Source organism: Ammodytes marinus (genome assembly GCF_949987685.1).
Source record: "Ammodytes marinus genome assembly, chromosome: 14".
Lineage (NCBI taxonomy): Eukaryota > Metazoa > Chordata > Actinopteri > Uranoscopiformes > Ammodytidae > Ammodytes > Ammodytes marinus.
This window is the reverse complement of record NC_137218.1, coordinates 18442079-18462136: the sequence shown is the minus strand read 5'-3', so window position 1 is coordinate 18462136 and position 20058 is coordinate 18442079. Positions and strand designations below refer to the sequence as shown.

General features: G+C 41.2%; 2 protein-coding genes across 4 annotated transcripts; one reads left to right on the top strand and one right to left on the bottom strand.

Annotated features, from left to right (window-relative positions):
- Nucleotides 1-3612: 3612 nt before the first annotated feature.
- On the top strand, nt 3613-15655 carry slc12a9 (solute carrier family 12 member 9). Of its 3 annotated transcripts, XM_080040785.1 has the most exons (15): nt 3613-3861; nt 4842-5058; nt 6640-6865; nt 7007-7141; nt 7237-7374; nt 7910-8212; nt 8355-8462; nt 9235-9346; nt 9798-9955; nt 10049-10131; nt 10215-10339; nt 10831-11023; nt 11578-11752; nt 12871-13017; nt 13257-15655. In XM_080040785.1, exons 3-15 carry the CDS (start codon nt 6667-6669, stop codon nt 14093-14095), a joined length of 2715 nt encoding a protein of 904 aa, XP_079896911.1. In that variant the 5' UTR covers nt 3613-3861; nt 4842-5058; nt 6640-6666; the 3' UTR covers nt 14096-15655. The 3 variants fall into 3 exon arrangements, with proteins under 3 accessions (XP_079896911.1, XP_079896912.1, XP_079896913.1); XM_080040786.1 differs by lacking the exon at nt 4842-5058; XM_080040787.1 differs by lacking the exons at nt 3613-3861; nt 4842-5058 and having other exon boundaries at nt 6138-6865.
- A 26-nt stretch (nt 15656-15681) lies between these two features.
- hsd20b2 (hydroxysteroid (20-beta) dehydrogenase 2) lies at nt 15682-19599 on the bottom strand (the record flags this gene model as incomplete). Its single annotated transcript, XM_080041461.1, has 11 exons — nt 15682-15777; nt 15869-16018; nt 16760-16825; nt 16995-17076; nt 17180-17214; nt 17352-17396; nt 17506-17573; nt 18129-18239; nt 18356-18431; nt 18563-18609; nt 19449-19599. The coding sequence occupies 11 exons, from the start codon at nt 19597-19599 to the stop codon at nt 15682-15684; spliced, it is 927 nt and encodes a 308-aa protein (XP_079897587.1).
- Nucleotides 19600-20058: the final 459 nt, after the last annotated feature.

Below are 20058 nucleotides of genomic sequence, written 5' to 3'. Positions count from 1 at the left end.
AAGTTGGTCCTTATGGGTTGCTCAATTCAGTGACTTTCAGCGGTAAGAATAAGATAATTATAGGCAATATTTGGGATTATTTTATTTAGCCTACTTTGCAGACAGGGACATAGCACAAAACTCTGGGGCCCAGTATAACTATGATGTCTGTTGGGCCACTTTTCTCCCATGATCCATCTCACAGGTTTTTGAATGTCGTGTTATAAATAATTAAGCCTACAAAGGTTCACCTGAATCAGTAGTGATTATTAGGGTTGTCACTATGAGAGCTGTTTTAAAGTTATAATAACCAGTTTTATGGGGTTAAGTCTGTGCATTTTGAAATTACCCCCCCCCCCCCCCCCCCCCCACCCATATCAAACCTCCTTATCTTAGCCTACAATAACTTAAAGGGATAGTTCAGTATTTTTGAAGCGGGGTTGTATGGGGTAGCCTAATGACATATGGTGTTACCCTATGGAGATGGCAGTCAGCACAGTCACTAGAGTTTGGGGGAAACTTTGCTGTAGCGCTTGTACTGTTGCAGAGGGGACCAAAACAAAAAAGTTTTTTCTCCACAAATATAAATGATAACCTAAAACCTAAATATCCATTCAATTGTACGCTAAACTAAAAAAAAATCCCACTGCTTTATAGTTTGCTGCCAGACAGCCCTTTATTTTGGTATCACTCCACGAATCAGCTGCTTGACTCAGAACTACTGCGGATTATTCAAGATACACAAGAAAACAAAAACGGCTGTCTGGCGGCAAACTAAAGCTGTGGAAAAAAATCTCCCTTTAGCATACAATTGAAGGGATATTAAGGATTTAAGTTTGCATTATATACAGTATGTGGAGGAAAAACGTTTTTCTTCTGGCCCTTCTGCAACATTACAAGGCTGACTTCCGCTAAAGTGACGCCTCCCTCAAACTCCTAAAAAATCAATGCGCTGACTGCCATCTCCATGAGGTAACACACTAACTAGTCCTAAGTTCCTCATACAACCCCACTTTAAAACTACTGAAATATCCCTTTAAGGTTAAACAAGGCTAAATAAGGGCCACAAGTTTCTTGATATTAAGCGTTGGTATGTTATATATAATATGCCAAATGACATTGTAGCTATATTATGCTGATTTCTTTCGGAATAATTCAGGTTAAGTAATGAAAAAAGGTCCAAGATAGATGTTATGGCTGACTTCCTTCAATCCAAACAACACATATTAGCTTATACCATTCATTAATGTATTGGTTGTGCTAACTTCTTTGGAAAAGCAGCAGTTGTTTTCCATTACACTTTCTTTTCTTTTTCTTCTCTTTTGGTAGCCAGTCTTTTTTTGTTTCTGAGAGAGAGAGAGAGAGAGAGGGAGAGAGAGAGAGAGAGAGAGAGAGAGAGAGAGAGAGAGAGAGAAAGAGAAAGAGAGAGAGAGAGAGAGAGAGAGAGAGAGAGAGAGAGAGAGAGGGGAGGGGAGGGGGGAGAGTCACAATAAGGAGTTTGGGGGAAACTTCGCTGTAGCAGAAGTCAGCCTTGTATTGTTGCAGAGGGGACCAGAACGAAAACGAGAGAGAGACATGACAGTAACCTGCACTTTGGCCTCTTGTGTCACTCAGCTCCATCAGCTGTTTGGAGAGTGAGAGTGGCCTTCTCTCTTTTAACAAAAAATCAAAATTTGGAAAATTGACGTGACTTGGGCCTACGCAGTGAGTTTAACTTTTTCCTCCACTGCTATGCCCATGTTTGCAGGGTGAAGCACAAAGAGGGAAGTAGGCAAAAGCATGGCAGCAGTATATTGGACATAACTGTTCCAATATGGTATTGAAATCCCACATCACTGCTATATTGTCCTGACTTGTCCTGAAATTCCAATTGTCTTCCAATTGTCCTTGGAAGATTAAGACGAAGTGCTATAGAATATAGAATAAACAACTAAATACATCTTCACCTTGTCACTTTATATTGTAGAAATACTTGCAGTGGTGGATGAGGCCATCTTTATTAAAGGCCACAGTCGCTCCTGTAAATTCTCTGAAAGGGAGGGATTTGAAAATTGGTATTGCAATGTAGAATATCACCACTACCACATGCTAAAAACTCTACCATTACTCAACTATTACACACCTTTTTTCCTTTAAAGATGTATTTCTTAGTGCAAAGGGACAGAGATGAAATGGGACAGAGAAGGGAATGACATAGAGTGAAACAACCACGAGTCGGACTCGAACCGGGTCACTGCCAAGAGGACTGAGCCTAGGGAGGGGTGTGGGGGGGACACTCTAACCAATGCACCACCAGCGCCCCCATTACCGTACCTTTAAAGGGCCCCTATGGAACTATCAGAAATTCCTTCTCAATAGCGGCACCAGTGGTGATAAAGTGAGCTGCCCATGATAGCACTGTCCGGAACGGTAATACACGAGACGGCGTGTGGTTGACCAGTTTTAATGATGGATGAGGTCATTTTTGTTGCACGGTTATGATTCTAGCGACTCTGGCTGTTGTGACTTGCCGGTTGAGCTTCTTCTTCTCCTGTTTATATGCGGAACACGCTCAGGTGCATCGCAAAAAAGTCACATCCTTTGGTTTTTCGCAGAAAAATTTGACCCAATTCCTTTTCATAGAAATAAGAGTACTTTTGGTGGACCTATAAAACATGTTTGTTGGAGCCAGATTTTGTGACATCTCAACCAGGAAGCCAATCATGATCCAGTATGCAGGTTATAAAAGTGTAATTCTAAATAAATGAAATCCTGTCAGGCCTTTATGTCTCAGGTGTGTGGTAAGTAGCCACATCAGTGGTATTTTTCCTTGATGTCAACAGACTTTTACTACTTTTTGTCCAGTGACGGGTGTTATGATTAAACAAATAACATAAAAGGAAGCATATCAAATACGTGATCCCTTTATTTCTCGATAGGCTTTTGTTTGTTGCCAGAGAAAGTAACATTTCTGGCATGTTCCCTATAAGACATGGGCAGAGTCTGGTAAATAATTTGTTTAATGAAATTGTGAAGTAATGGGAGCTTGTTGTGGTGCATGTGGCTCCACTGTCTTCCAGAGGAGATGCTACATGTCCAACAAGAGGTTGCCTGACCCTTTACAGTCAGTACACCCTGCCCCTCTTTTCATCATTAAAACATCATGCAATCCCCATATCAACACCCTGTAAAGTTTTAGTGCTGTATTTTTTAACCTACATAGGAATAACATTTTTTATGGTTTCTTTCTCAACAGGGACTCCTGGTGTGTATAAATGGAATTACATTCCAGCCTGCAGAAAAACTTTACATCTGCGCCTGATGCTCACTGACATAGGCTTCATGATGTGTAGCCTACATCATGCATTCACAAGTTTTTTTCTTTCTTTCACAGTGCATAACACACAAAGCATGTCCACTTATTCGATTGTATTAACATCACCGATGACGTCACGTTTGACTGCTCTGCAAATAATTGGGGCGTCCCCATTTTTTTTTGACGAGCACTGGCCTACCTTTGCTCATATTTGGTATTTTTGCCCTCCCCTTTCTGGTAGTCACATGGGCGGTTTCCCCTCTCCCGTGACACTTTTGAACAAATAATAGGGGAACGAGGCGTGCCATGGCTGCTGTGTTGTTATTGGGCAGCGCGTCCTCCACAGCATCCAACTCCCGGGCCAGTCCAGCTCGGCTCAGCTCGGCCCGTGTCCACCCGGCCTGCTGCTGCGGACCCGTACTTGACCGTCCTCCGCGCATCTGCCCGGCTCGAAACCTGGAACTGATACACGCAGTTTAGAAACAGCAGCTGGACATCAGGACTCAGCTGGACGGCAGGAAATACTGTAGCAGCGGTTTGACAAGCAGGAAGTGGAGGAAACTGTGTTGAGGAGGTTCAGCAGCGGGGTAAGTTTGACTGTCCTCGGTGTTTCATCAGCAGAGGGTTGCGGGACATCACGGCTCGTAGGCTATATCCTGCGTTGCTGTTAAATGACACATTTGATTTTAGGAGTAGTAGGCCTACCGGGGAGTCACTTTATGACCGAGAGACACTCAAAACGTAAACAGACATTTATTTTACCCAAGATGCAGCTGCGCACCCGGCGTTTTGTTTTTTTCCATCCACTTTTTTTGCCCCCAAAAAGACGCAAATTGTATTGCCGCAGTTGATCCACCCCTCTCGCTACGTTAATATGACGGAAACGGGTATCTATATTGGTGAGCGACTTGTTTTTAAAGTGCGGTCTGCACACCCTGAGCAGCCTTTGACAGGTAGGCCTACACTCGTCAACATCCCAATTATTTGCCCTTATGCAGTAGCCTATATGTCGGTCACTGCATGTCCTCTGACTTTCTCAACTTCCCTATTCAAACCAATGACAGCTCATCCCACTATGTTGGTGCTCAGGGTGTTTTATTAGTCAGGGCTGTGTTTATTGGTCGGCTAGTGGTTGTCCACTGTTAAACATAGGCTGCATAAATCTTCAAATTGAATTCCTAATTCAGGCTACATGGCCTGCTGATTATCTTCAGGATGTATTGTTAATCAGTCCATGGAGGCATTCATTGTTTGTTTCTTAAACTCAAGTAAACTCTTTCTAAGCATTTGGAACCAGTGAGTTTTTGATATTTTTTTCTTGACAAATTGGAATAGTAGGTCAAAATAAATGCTGCCTAACTTTCTGTCTCGTGACTAATGGTTTGTTCAAAGAGTTGTTTCATCTCCACAGTTCAAATAATGTGAAGAAAAGAACAAGTTAGTATGTGTGATTCCCTCGCTAATTACTATAGGAGCTTATATCTGCCACACATCCCATCATGCTTTGATTGTATAGTGTGAATCCTAAAACCTCTGTCCCAATTCTGGTTTTCCCATCATGTGATAGGCAATCCTCGTATGTCTCACAGATCTGGGAACAGCTTTAGTGATGAAAAGTGCTTGAGAAAGAGACAAGGTGAAAGCTGACACCATCTGAGAGACAGAACCACTGAGATCACCTGTGCACAGATTGGGCCAACTGAGATGGTCTACTCTTGGCTTTGAGTCGTGTGTCAAAAGAGACAGGCAGATGTGAATCAGCTGACTGCAAATACCAACCTGAGGTGTGAGCTTTCATTAAAGGGGAGCTACGGTCACAACACTCCACTCTCAGGTTCTACTCTGGTGGCGTTTCAGTGCTTCAGATCTTTTGTGTAGTAAAAGGATGCAGAGAGGGGGAGTGAGAAAAGCAATAGAGCAGACAAATATGTTTTTTTTGACAACTTCGTTTTGTGAATTTTAAACAAATGATTGCTCATGTTGTGTTGCATTATCTACATATGTTCAGGGTTTAGATTTCTAATATTTGCACTTGCTCAGAAGCTGTGCAACTCTCTTGAAGTTTTCATTTTTTTTTTAACCTGAGGCCTGTTACATTCACAAGACAGTGAAGACACTGCATGACGTGTGCTCCTGTGCACATGATGTGTTTTAATGTCAAAAGGCCAAATGCCTGTGTGCTTGTGGCTCGCGCACGCTCATAAGCTTGATTCGAAACAAGAGTACAATACTTAGGCTACATACAATACAAGATTTTGAAATAAATTAATAATCATAGGAAGAAAAATAACAAATAACGGGGAGAAATAATAGAGAGTGACCAAAATAACAAAATGTGCAATATTACAGTGATAAAAGAGCAGTAATATGTTCATTCAAATATACACATGACATATAGAGCAAAGGCAGCACGATCGGACAATAAGCTAGCTATTTGTGTTAGCACTGTTGTTTTGATTTTAGTTCAAGTCCTCTGTGAAAAACTACTACTTGTGGTCTCTTCAAGTCACTTTGGCCCTTAAAGATTGGAGCATGTTTAACACAAGCACACACTGGTGAACAAAAGCTTATCTAAAAGGGGACCGTGTGCGAGGCATGTGATATATTTTACCTTACAGGCTTTCTCTTAATCATGACCCGTCTGTTAGGGGAAAATGAGAGCTGTGCATGAGATATATTTGCCCGCGGGGCTTAATGATGGAGAGCGATATGTTTCACACACACACACACACAACGCTATAAACTGACTGAGGCTGTGATGTACAAATACACCACTTTTATTTTCTACTAAGCAGACAGTGCTGCACAGCCAGGTATTTAAAGGTCACCTTTATGCAAAATGCCTCTTTTCATGGTTTTTCAACATTCGCATGGTCCCCCGGTGTGTCTATAGAGTCCCAAAGTATGAGAAAAAACAACCCTCTCCACATTCTGAAAACCTGTGTTCAAAAACCCCATTCAGATAGACCTTATGATGTCATAAGTAGAGAAGCCATGCCCCTCATTACCTACTACTTCATTACAACCTCCACCTGAGTTAAGCATACCCCCAGATACCCTGAATCTAACTGTCAATGCCTGTGCCCCATGGGGGGACTGGACCAATCACTGCAGACTAGGCTTTTTGGAAGGCAGGTGTTTAGCCAAAACAGAGCATTTCAGACAGAGGCTGAACAGGGGAGATTCAGCAATTGCACTGGGCGAAACTAAGACTTTTTTTTCGGACACTACACCATGAAAACAGTTTCTAGTAGAAACCCAAATCACAATTTTGAACCTGAAAATTAGCATAATATGTGACCTTTTAACCATTTTTGTTTTATTCTACTGAAGTTATATTTCTATCTCATATCTGTTTTTCTTAGACTGGTCCCAGACTCTTCTCAGCCACCATGTCAAACGAGCGTAGCCCTCTCATCAGCTCAGGGGTATGTGGCCTGGCGGTGACATGCGGCGCAGAGTCAGACGCCAGCCCCGAGTCTGGCTCCGGGTCCCCAAGTAAGGAGGACCCTCGAAAGCTCAACACCTTTTTCGGGGTGATGGTGCCCACAGTCCTGTCCATGTTCAGCATTGTGCTGTTCCTGAGAACTGGTGAGTGATGCGTGTAAAAAAACTCAAATCTGTTTTTGGTGTTTAACAGACAATGGCTGTTTGTCTGTGTCACTTTTTAGAGCATAAACAAATGATTGTGCTGTACAGTGGAGACTAATGCTGACGTCATCTCTCGTGCAGGGTTTGTGGTTGGTCACGCTGGGCTGCTGCAGGGTCTTTTAATGGTGATTGTGGCCTACACCATCGTATCTCTCACAATACTATCCATCTGTGCCATCTCCACCAATGGTGCTATACAGGGCGGTGGAGCCTATTGTATCCTTCTTTTTTACCTGAATGCTATTTGATGTTGCAGACAGCTTCCCTCACTTCATTTGAGACCTTGATCAACCATAACTAAATGTGACCAGACATGATAAGCAGGTCTCTTGGCCCAGAGTTTGGAGGCAGCATTGGTTTGATGTTTTTCCTGGCCAAAGTGTGCGCATGTGGAGAGTATGTTCTTGGTCTTGTGGAGGCGATACTTGACGTGTTTGGTGCGGATCCTGGTAAGTTGTTGGTTTAGTTCCAGGGCTGCGCGATATCAGGAAAATTTGCGATATGCGAAAACATTGTTGAATATTGCCATGACAATATCACGATAAATAAGCCAATATTTCCAAAATACAGTGTTATTGTCTTTCTGCTCTGAGTTCCCTGCCAACATAGACCCCAGACAGTAAGTAGCCATTGAAGACAATGAAAAATATCACTGAAAGAAATAAATGCTTTATTTCCATTTCAAACAATAGCAATATTCAACAATGTTTATTATTTAATTTTTTATTGATCACTTTTGCAAAAGATCTTCATTTTACAACATTTTCTGGTAGGCTACACCTGAATGACCAAATATATTGACATACAGAGGCACAAGGAATAGGCAACACTTCATTGCAGTTGAAGCAGTCATTGCGATGCATATACCTCGAATATCGCGATACCGATACATTTTTGATATATTGTGCAACCCTATTATGTTCGGTTTCTCTTTCTTTTTTATTCTTGATTCTCTGTTTCCTGCCTGTTTTTCCTGTGTTATAGAGTCAGCTGTATCTGAGGGCGTGCGCGTGCTTCCTAATGGTTACTGGTACACGGTGCTCTACTCCTCGGTGGTGCTTCTGGTGTGTCTGCTGGTGTGTCTGGTGGGCGCCCACATCTACTCGCGCGCATCCTTCATCATATTGCTGCTGGTCACCGTATCCCTGTTGACCATCTTCGTCAGCTCGGTGGCGGTCAAACCTCTGAACTTTGTCATCACGCGCCAGGGGCCGGGCAACCAGACCTTACGCTACAACGCCAGCTACACGGGCTACAACGTCACCACTCTGAGGAACAACCTGGGCTGTGAGTTATTATCGGTTGCACAAGGTCAACGTTAGCAAGGAGGATGTGAAAGTAAACATGCACTAGAATAGCTATGCGGCGCTTATACATTTAGGAGCATCTAATAAAAGGTAACTCTTGTTCCTCATTCTTCTCTCTGCAGCTGGTTACTCTTTGGACTACAGCACCAACTCGGTCATGTCTTTCGCCACCGTGTTCGCCGTCATGTTCACCAGCTGCACTGGCATCATGGCCGGAGCCAACATGTCAGGTTAAAGCTTGTTGTTGTCTTACCATAATTGAGCTGTAGTGAAGAGTGTCACTGCAGGTGGTGGACTGTTACAAAGCACATTAACTGAGATAGTTTGTATTTTTTTTTTTTAAGATATTTTTTTTGGCATTTTTATGCTTTATTGATAGTGTACAGATAGAGTTGAAATGGGGCAGAGAGGGGAGTGACATGCAGAGAATGACCGCGGGCTGGAATGGGGGGGACGCCCTACCAACTGAGCTAAGGGCGCCGCCTGATAGTTTGTATTTGACTATTCCCATTTTTATACTTCTTATTCTACTCAACCATATTTCACAGGGAAACATTGTACCTTCAATGCTTTAGTTAAGTTAGCATTGTAATTACAAAACATAAAATAAATATTGAGTTTTATAAAACAGTTAATAATGTAGCTTAAATTAGCTCCTTGTTGAACTACAACAATACAATTCTCCTTACACATTAATGCATCAATATTAATAATCCAATAATATAATGTATAAAACTATAACATTCACTACGGCCATTTGTCTGCAAAACCATACTTTTACTTTGACTACAGTCAGATGGTGATACTTTGGTACTCTTAGTGTGATTTTTAAACTTGAATTTTTCCATCATGCCATGTCTTTCTTTCTTTTTATGTCACCCATGCAGAATGATGTCAAACCAGAGTTGTGTTTAAACACATATTACACTTCTGTAAATCTTCACTTTGCAAGTCCACACAATGCCCACACCCTGATGTTTTGTTTTTCCTCCGTGTGTGAAGGCGAGCTGAAGACTCCCAGTGTGTCCATCCCTAAAGGCACCATCGTAGCCGTCTTCTACACGTTCGTGGTATACGTCCTCCTCTTCATCTTGGTCGGCGCCACCTGTGACAGGTCTGAAATCGTTCTGCAGACAACACTATGAAAGCCCCTGAAAACCAAAATCCACAAAATCCTTCTAAGTAATTTGGAGAGTTAGTTGCATGATAGTAACCATCTGAAAAGAGTTAGGCATAGTTATCAATCCACATTAAAGATATTTTGTTAAGCTTTTCATTATTTTGATTTAGATGAAGCGGGCTATGCTCTGGTTTTCATTACACAATAAGTATTTTGAACCAATCACGGCAGTTCTCTGCACAACATTTCTATAAAAACAATGACTGTTGCCATGTTTGATACGGCCAGGCCCACAAAGTCTTGTCAGAAGGTCTAGTTTCTTTTTTTTTTACAAAGTTTAATAATATTTAATATCATATATTGATTTTTACTATTTTAGACCAGGTTTACTAAGTCACAAGAGAGATCGACAATTGTGTATTGCCATGTGTTTCTATTTCTTTAGGACCCTGTTGATTCAGGATTATGGGTTCCTCCAGAAGATAAACCTTTGGCCGCCGTTCGTCACCGTGGGGATATACTGCGCCTCTCTGTCGGCCGCGATGTGCTCCATGATCGGAGCGTCGCGTATCCTTCACGCTCTGGCCCTGGATCATCTGTTTGGTTAGGGCTTGAGCTTTTTTCCCTCCTCACATCAGGTCCTTGTATATGTGCACTATGAGTCATTCTCTTAGAGACTTTTGTTCTTCCTCGCAGGTTTACCGCTAGCCCCAGCCACCATCACATCGAACTCGGGGAACCCATGGGTTGCAGTGCTGTACACCTGGGCTCTGGCACAGGTTAGCGCAGGTTTCTGTGCATTCTTCTTGTATGTTCAGAATTACAACCGGTGTCCTAAGCTGTGGTGTGTTTTGTGTTCTAGTGTGTAGTGTTTGCAGGCCAGCTCAATTCTATAGCAGCCTTGGTGACTGTGTTCTACCTGCTTGCCTATGCTGCGGTTGACCTGGCCTGTTTGGCTCTTGAGTGGGCGTCAGCACCCAATTTCAGGTAATATAAAAAGTCAATCACTGGTAAAGTAGAAATCTCGACTGACATATATCAGTATCATATTACATAGTACATCAATCATATTAAAAAAAAATGTATTCAATATTCTTCTTCATGTCATTCAGGAAAAACACAAAAATACGTTGAGGCTGAAGGAAATTATGAGCATGGCTATTTAGAAAACACAGATAAAAAAGGGTAATAAACTAGAGATCTGTGAATACATTTATATACAAACTTAAATGTAATTATTTCAGTTAAATGTGGCTCAAAACTTGAAATTTACAAAGCCATAAATGTTAGCACTAGTCCTCAGCTCAATTGACATTAATTAATTTGATCCGCCTCAATTTGATATAAAATATTGTCATATATTTTAAAGGGACAGTAAAATTCATATGTATTGCCTCTTTTCGCCCTTTGTATGTCATGAGTGCCGCTGCCTCAGTTTTTATATTCTCTCTCTCTCCGTGTGTGTGTGTGTTTAACAGACCGACCTTCCAGTTCTTCTCCTGGCACACCTGCCTGCTGGGTCTGCTGAGCTGTTTGGTGATGATGTTCGTCATCAACCCTGTGTACTCCTCGGGCAGCATCGTCCTGCTGTTACTGCTGCTGCTCTTCCTCCACTATAGATCGCCCACCAGCAGCTGGGGCTACATCAGCCAGGCTCTCATCTTCCACCAGGTACAGTATACTATCTGGAGGCAGGCGCGCGCATGAAATGAAACCCACATTTTCAGTCAACATCTTTAGAATGCCCTCCCCATTAAAACTGAGATCTCTTGAATCACGTGAACTATTTATGAAACAGCTGACATTTTTTTTTATTCAGACAGACATTTCGGTTAATGCAACCAAACTATGGCTCCGTTTCACTCTTCTTTCATTCATCGCGCTGCCTTAATCTTAACCTCGCTGTTTGTCGCCGCCTGCTTATATTGCTTTTATTTTTGTATTACTTTTTATCGTGTTTTGTTTTGTGTATTTTTGTTGTTATTTTTAATGTTGGCAACTTTTACCTCTGATTTTATATCTGTGAAAGGCAATGTATAAAAAAATAATTGTAAGACTTTACGATAAGGGTTGGGTACATTAATCGACAGTTACTTAATGCCTAATTTGCATTAACTAACCGTTAATAGCATTCACTCGCACGTTATTAATGTACCCTTATTGTGACGTGTTACCAATAGACTTTTTTTTACTTACTTACTTACTAACCTTCCTTGTTGGTTTAGGTGCGTAAGTATCTGCTGATGCTGGATGTGAGGAAAGACCACGTGAAGTTCTGGAGGCCGCAGGTGCTGCTGATGGTGGCCAACCCTCGCTCGTCCTGTCAACTCATCCTCTTTGTCAACCAGCTGAAGAAGGGAGGCCTGTTCGTGTTGGGCCATGTGCAGCTGGGAGATCTGGGTAATATGCTCTGTGCTGGTTGGTCTGTGTTTGGGCCATCTGCAGTCAACACTATTAAATTATTCTTATCTTCGGAATCATTTTCCTCCTGTTGATTCACCACTCAACCCGAAGCTGAACTCTCTTTTGAACAAAAATAAACCTGCTTTGTAACCACTGTCATACTGTGACTCCATGTAGGCTTAGTATGTTCTGTGACAATATTTAGTTTTGTTCAGGTTTATTGACTGATTGAAATGAGGACATGCTGCAAGTTTTAGAGCCAGGTAAAACCCAACTTTGGCCTTTTTTCATGTGGCTGGAAGCATTTCACTGATGTATTGTGACAACATGGCATCATGTGATCATAAAGTAGGTTGCATATCAGCAAAGTTATATACCAGCTGTGATTGGCTTACCTGAATTCCACAGGCACCCCACGCGGACGGCTTCCTAGTGGGCTTTCACTTTCCATCTGCTGCTTCTCTTGCATTATGAATGAGAGAATAGCTTTTCTCTGTAGCACTGTGGCATCAGGCCTGACAGTTTAAACCAGCCAAATGAGAAGCTCCTCATTTATTTAACTTTACAGGTGCATCCGTATCCTTTTCTAACCATAAGAAATTCTATTGCAAAAGGATACATGTGTTTTAGACATACTGTTTCATTCGTTCACTAACTCACAGTTTGCCAATCTGCCCCCGGTGACCATTTGGATACTTTGCAAACAATGGATTTAGATCATCTACTTGCATTGGTGGAAAGAAACTAAGTACATTTAGTCAAATACTGATTACTGAAGTACAAATTAGAGGTACTTGATTTTTAATTGAGTATTTCTGTTTTCTGCTGCTTTTAAGTTTCTACTTACTAAACTTACTAAGTATTAAGTGCATCCTCTGCACTTTCCAGAATAAGATTTGATATCTTTAAAAAAAACAGGACAATCATTAAGCATATAAAATACGACACATTATTAAAGATCAGACCAGTCAGTGGTTCCCGACCTTTTTGTGTTGAGGCCGTTTACAAATTGTCCAGTATTTCATAAAAACATTTAATATTTGAGAATAGTAAAAACTAAAACTAAATATATATATATATAAATTGTCAAACTCATTCTTGTTCCTCCTTTTTAGACACCCTTCCATCAGACCCGGTCCAGCAGCAGTACAACTTCTGGCTGAGCCTGGTTGATAAACTGGGAGTGAAGGCCTTTGTAGACTTGACGCTGTCTCACTCTGTCAGACAGGGAACACAGCATCTGCTGCGCATCACAGGCCTGGGTGAGCCCCTACTGTACATACTTATCTTCACATACAGCACAGATTATGATGTTGCTCTTCTCTGCACTTAGTGATAGGCATGGGCCCGTTTGATATTCTGATGGTATAAGAACCTTAAGCAATTCCTTGTATAAACCTAGACCAATAACTCAAAACGGTATGATGGAAGGTAATAGTGGTTTTAAAACTGCTGACTCTTGTTCACTTCTCTCTGTTTTTTTTCCACTTCTCTCTACAAGGCGGCATGAAGCCCAACACGTTGGTTTTAGGTTTCTATGACGGCTGCACTCCCGAGGACTTCTTTCTGCAGGACACGGCCTTCTGCGACTCCTCTGTGGGACAAGGAGGGAGTGAGGACGAGTACAACTTTGGCGTGGACCTGCCTTCGCTGCAGGCTCACTTCCCCCCGGTGAGACACGTGGAGAGCCCGCGCTGGCTGTCACCGGAGGAGTACGTCGGGATCGTTTCCGACGCCGTCAAAATGAACAAGAACGTGTGCCTGGGCCGCTACTTCTTCCAGCTGGAGGGAGAGGGCAAGGACTGTAAGATGGACGGGTTGGACAGGACCATAGATGTGTGGCCTCTCAACCTGCTGCAGCCGGGCAGCCGAGACTACGAGGACGTGTGCAGCCTCTTCCTGCTGCAGATGGCCTGCGTGCTCAACATGTCCAGCAAATGGCGCCACGCCCGCATGAGGATCTTCCTCAACGTGGAGACAGAGTCCAGCGACCAGGGCTGGGTGGTGAACGAGGAGACCTTCAGAGAGCTGCTGAGGAAGCTGAGGATCAGGGCCTCCATTAAGATCGTGCCCTGGGACACTGTGGTGCAGCACCACATCCAGCCAGACAAGGAGCCGGCGGCGGGGGGGGCCCTGTCTGAGCACTTCCTGTCAGCGGTGAACTGTATGTTGATGGAGCACAGCTCGCAGGCCGCTGTCCGCTTCCTGTACCTGCCTCGCCCCCCCGCTCACCACAGCCAGGCTATGCAGTACTTAGCTCAGCTGGAGGCCGTGACCAACAGCTTAGGGCCAACGCTCTTCATTCACGGTGTCACCCCGGTCACATACACTGATCTGTGAGCATGCGCGATCATTGTGTTGTTCACGATGTTTCATTATTTGATATTATGATACATGCAGCAAAGTCTTATCCGACAGCTAAGTTACACCAAGTATAACCACTGGTTACATGTTAAATTATTAACACCTTAAGTACAGTAGCAGCAGTAAGCTATCACCTAATACAGCTCGTTTTTGTCGTTTTACCAAAGTTTAGAGAAGGACCACAGTCGAGTGCTTTTTTGCATTCAAATAGGATATTTTCCTATGTTTCATATACTTGAATGGGCTAGGAGATTAAGCCACAAAATGTTGGTATACTTATGTTTGTTGGTGCGATTAATGTTGCTATAAAATCCAGTTTGCATTAGCTTTAGGCCTGTCTTTTGATACAAGACAGAAATAACAATGTGTCAAAGACTCCTGAGAACAAAACCACTATTTGCTTTGAGGAATACGGGTCATCTCGGATATGACTATATAAATGTCTATATATAAATAACTTCAGGGATGAACTGATAATGACCTATGTAGTGTTTTGTAAAAAACTATGGACCTCCGTAAAAAAACTTGTTTTCCTGGTTGAGTTGCTAAAGGCTATTTTAAACTCCTCCTGTGTATTTTTGCTGCTTGTTGTTTTTTAGCCGATCCAAAGACTTTTTGTTTCTGAGCGGTATTTGGGTTCAGATTTCTGTTTTCAATGCACTTACACAAACGTGTGTTCTTTTGTTGTCACAAGGGAAACCATTTTGTTTGTTTGATCTCTGATGCTGAGAACAGCATTTGTTGCTGTTGTTTGTGGAAAATGTATTGGATTTGTGTGCTTCACAATACAGACAGAAAGACACCAAAAAGGGTTACATTCATGATAACTATGAAGGTCCAACCTACTCCAGTCTCAGTCAGGAGCAGGATCAACACTGATTCTTAACAAACCAGAGCAAGTTTAACAATTCATTTACCATATTTATAAAGAACGGAATAAAATGTTACTGTGTTTGCGTCATGTTTTGCTTTACAGTGTAGCAACACTTGCGGGGACCTTTGAACAAAACAAATAGGAATTTGCAGAAAGAGCTGACGGCACGACTTGGCTTTGCCCTTTGGGCATGTTCCATCTTGAGCTGCAGTTAATGGTCAATAAGAAAGCCTTAAAGCAGTGACATTTTTATGCTGATGTTTATTAAATATTAAACATATTAGACTGCTATTTGTGATAGGAGTTAACGTGTTAAATATACTGTGCACTGTCATCTTTGAAAATGTAATATTGTCACATCTTAACATAAAATGTGTATTTAAACATTTGCTTCAATGCAATACAATAACAGGAACTTTGTCTGTAAATATGTCGGGTGAAATAATATAAATATAGATATGCTCTGTTATGCTCTGTACCCAGTGATACTTAGCAGTCCAATGAATGAGGATGTTGAACATGCATAGATAAATAAATGCAATAAATAATCGTACACATTTTCACAGTATTAACATGCTAAGTAGTAGCCTATGTAAAAACCTTGCTATGATATTGTGCACATTCTATGTACTATGTAAGAAGTGCAGTGAAGTGAATCTCTTATGACTGCTCCTTTTCCTATTATATTTCATATATTCTGTATTTCTTTAATATTCCGTAGCTTTCTGATGAGGACTGATGACATCCGTAGCCAGTCTGGCAGCAGTATTGTGAGGGCCATGTTCTGTAGGGATGGAGGGGAAAGAGAGATGTAAATATATTGCAGTAGTTGACAGTTTGTAAGTGATCACAACATATTCTCTCATCCCTCTGACCTGTAATGCGTGGGACATGCAGCCGCTGGTGTAGCTGGAGTGACCCACAGTGTTTAAAGCCTCCCGGGCGAACGCAGAGGCGCTCTTCACGAGGCAGTTGACCGCCAGGTTCTGTGTCATGTTGGTGGACACCAGGAAGGGGGCCACACACTGCAGACAGAGAGGTTAGGGTTAGCATTATGGAGCATTATCCAGAGCATAATGTGTTTGATGCAGCTTCACTTTACAGGCAGGCCCATAAAAGACAAAGATAATCGGAATCAGGGAGAGCAGCAAGAGGGCAAAGGTTAATTTAATAAGCTGCCTGTTTTCCAAATAGGAAGACATATTGGGTGTTGATGTAATTTCCTTTTAATATTATCATATGTTTGTCTAACAAAAAAACAGTTACACCCAAAAAAAAATGTATAGTCTGTTTGAAGGCCGTTTCTGTAAATACAAACTAATCCCCAACACATTGGTATATGAATACATGTCTGCTGTTAAGTTATAAGAAATAGCATTGGAAAAATGCATTTGAGTTGATTTAGAAAAAGTGTCACCATTACATGGCTAGTCCACTAGAGAGCACCATTTTATTTTCAACTGTAAAATCTTTCGGACTGTAGGTAGTTGAACTAAATGACAAAAATAAAATAAAAAGAAGCCAGTGTAATACAACCATTTTGTTTCTAGAGAAATCCTTTAAATTTTTTTGTATTTCTTTTTATTATTGCTTAATTATATCTTGGGCTATGATTCAAATACTTTTAGAGTTAAATAACAGCCAGAATTCCCTTCTTAAGATGATGATGTTGTTGTTTCTTGTATAATCATAAACATGAGAATGAGTTTTGCAATATACAGTTCAGTTTAAGAATTTTGTTTTGTGTCGCATACATACTCACATACCTGAACAATAATTCCCATCGACTTGTACTCAGCATGAAGACACTGAGAGAAATATGTTACAAAGGTCTGAAATAAAGAAAAAAGTCAATGTCAAAAAACACACAGACCAGTGGGAGAGTATAGTGTCATGAGTCATGAATGTGCACTTATCAGTGAATGTGTGAGTAATCTGGTCAGGATGTGTCTGAATATCATGTTTGCAAATAAGTGACAGAATATCTGGAAGAGAAAGTACCTTAGTGGCCGAGTAAAGGGACAACAAAGGCTGTGGACGGACGCCCATCTCAGAGGAGATATTGATGATCAGGCCCGTCTTTCTGGGAAGGAGATGGAAGATAAAAAGTTAAATAAATGTGTCACCAATACCCACAATACTTTGTGTACAACAACGTTGACTTCTAGATGTGTGTGTGACAATACCTTTTAACCATGTCTGGAAGGACCAGCCTGGACATCTGAGTGAAGCAAATATAAATCATTATCATCTTTTGTTATGAAACACCAAAACTGCAAATACTGTAGATGCCTGAACATTAAAAGCACTTATAAACAGTCATTCAGCATATATTCACATAGTACAAATATATCTTACCTGAGGGACAGACAGCATGTTACAGTTGATCATCTTATTGATTTTCTGGCAAAAAAATAAACACATAAGGGAAAATATTGCAGTTACAAATCGGAGAGAAAACTTAAGCTGAAAAAAAAGAATTGTCCTGTGTATTATAAACGCAAAAACGTACCTGTTCAGTGTCTAGTACCTCCAGAAAGTAGGCAAAATTATCCGAACAGATCATCCCTACATTGTTAACTGTGTGGGTTATAAAGACACAAACAAGAAAATTATGCAGCAATCATTAATGAATCTATTCATTCCCCCTTTAACTGTTTGGCCTGTTGGTCAGCGCATGCATTTTGCATTGATCATGTTCAATAACTTGGTGGTTGAATTAGCCTTCAACAGAAGAAGAAAACACATCTTCTAAAAGACTTGTTTTACATTTTGGGAAATAAACCTACTAAATGAGAATCGATACCCTTTCAACATGTGTTTGACAAATATGACGACAGTCACTTGCTGGTGTCTTGTCATAAGAGGGATACTGTTATTTGTATCTAACTCTCTGCAAGAAAGGAAACAAGTGCATTCCCTTAATTAATGAACTATTTCTTTGAGCATATAGGGCCAAAATATTATTTCTTCTCACTGTTGTCATTGTTTAAACTATTGACAGTGAGATTGGTCCAGTGTGCTGCTTATTTTTTCTAGAGGATGTTTTTTTTAATAATATGTCTCCATTTATAAAGCATCAGAATAACTTCCTGGTACTTTCCCTTCTGCTCTGTAATTGGTTGGTCGTCTTACCTAGAATTCCAATCTCCAGTCCCTGCAGTTCTTGGGCAATTGCAGGGTAGATACTGTGGTCGCCGGTGAAGTCCACTTGGATGGTGCGAGTCTGTTGACTGTACTGATCCTCTGAGGGTGAAAATAAATAATATTTTGGATTATTATTTCCGATGTGGAATGCACCTGGAGAGACACATGTGTTTATTGTAACTGGGAAACACCATTTTCCTTTTTATTTGACTTACCTATCTCTTTGGCAACCATGTGAAGCTTATCACTAGATCTGCTCACCAAAACAATATCCAGACCTCTTCGTGCCAGCTACAAGGAGACATGCAGATGGACAAGTTTGGCAAGAGTCCTCAATTTTAAATAGCTTAACTAATATCAACTAACTGTCCCAGAGTTCCAAATCTGGACTAAATGGTAAAGAGGGGAAGTTGGAGACTCACCTCACAGGCATAAGCTTTACCAATGCCTTCTGTGGCGCCAGTGACAACTGCATACAGGATAAAGCACAGGCAAGCATAATCAACTTCAAATTCATTATTGAATATTAAAACCTATATGCTCGTTTGGTTTATCAACTCATAACAGAAGTTTACAAGATGTATACCCCAATCTGAAATGTAAAGATTAGGTATGAACATTGAATATTATTATAAGCCTGTCACTATGAGCAGAAACCTTTCAATAACTTCTAAATGATCTTGTAGTCAGAATGAGTAGTCTCACCCAAGACAAATGGCACAGTTTATTTTCTTTCTTTTTCTGTGTAAACCAAATTAGTTTTTTTTTCATCAGTAAAAAGTGTCACAAACGAAACTGCACCATCTTAGCTAGAGAAGATGGACAATGCGGGCTTGAAGCTTATGTGTGCTTTCTGCAGAGGGCTGACATGTTAGCAAGCAATGAGACAGACAGGTCCCATTAGGTTGGAATGTGAAAAGCTTACCAGGAACTTTATCAAACAGACGTCACAGAAAGTCTGATGCGTGCAGGTTATACTGACACACAGTAGATCTAATTGTTCTTTACAAAAAGATGCTTAAAGCACCCTGTTTGTTTTTTGTTTACTGTCTCCAACAGAACTAAGAATATCCACTTGTTTCCAAGCAGGTTGTCCTTCTCAATTAGCGCACACACACACACACACACACACACACACACACACACACACACACACACACACACACACACACACACACACACACACACACACACACACACACACACACACACACACACACACACACACACCTTACATCTTACACAGGTCACATTTTGCAATGTTAGCACTTTGTAATATATCATCAAGCACGTTTCCTTTGAAATTACCTGCCCATTGACCATATGTCCTTAAATCCACTTGCCAGAGCTCTGACAAAACAAACTCTCTGAATCCACACCAACATCTCCAGGCCAGTCTCAGCAGGTGGAACACCACAGTTAATCCTCCAATGATCGGCAGTGTATGAGTGAGATACATTCTACAGCAGAGCTCCTCGTGTGGCACAATGGACAATGGTGGTTCATCCTAATTTTATATGAGAGGAGATTATTTTTTTAATGTACTGTGCTCCTCCCACACTGCTCCACCCCTCACAGTGAGGGTGAGTTTACTGTAACAGACAAAACACACTCCTGGAACCACAAGATCCCCATTCAATGATACAACATAATTCTCTATCCAAAGTCTTGCAGAAATAGGCACCTCAATGTCTTCAGGTGTTGTCATTGATTCTGAATATTATCTACAGTATCTTGAAAATGATAGGAAATACTGAGAAGTTCCATCATGTATTAAATTAGGTTTCATGCTTTCAGTGTATGCGATGTCTATTGGCCGGTTGAACTTCTCCAATATATTTACATGCATAATCATGGATAAACAGACTAGTTCAAATATTGAGGTGCAGTCTGTAGAATGTATTGGCATTTTTCATAA

Excerpts from the sequence above, each read along its gene's own strand:
- slc12a9 (XM_080040786.1), top strand. The coding sequence starts at position 6,667 with ATGTCAAACGAGCGTAGCCCTCTCATCAGCTCAGGGGTATGTGGCCTG. Across the intron at positions 10,340-10,830 it reads GCGTCAGCACCCAATTTCAG|ACCGACCTTCCAGTTCTTCT; the intron begins GTAATATAAAAA and ends TGTGTTTAACAG. Across the intron at positions 11,024-11,577 it reads AGGCTCTCATCTTCCACCAG|GTGCGTAAGTATCTGCTGAT; the intron begins GTACAGTATACT and ends TTGTTGGTTTAG.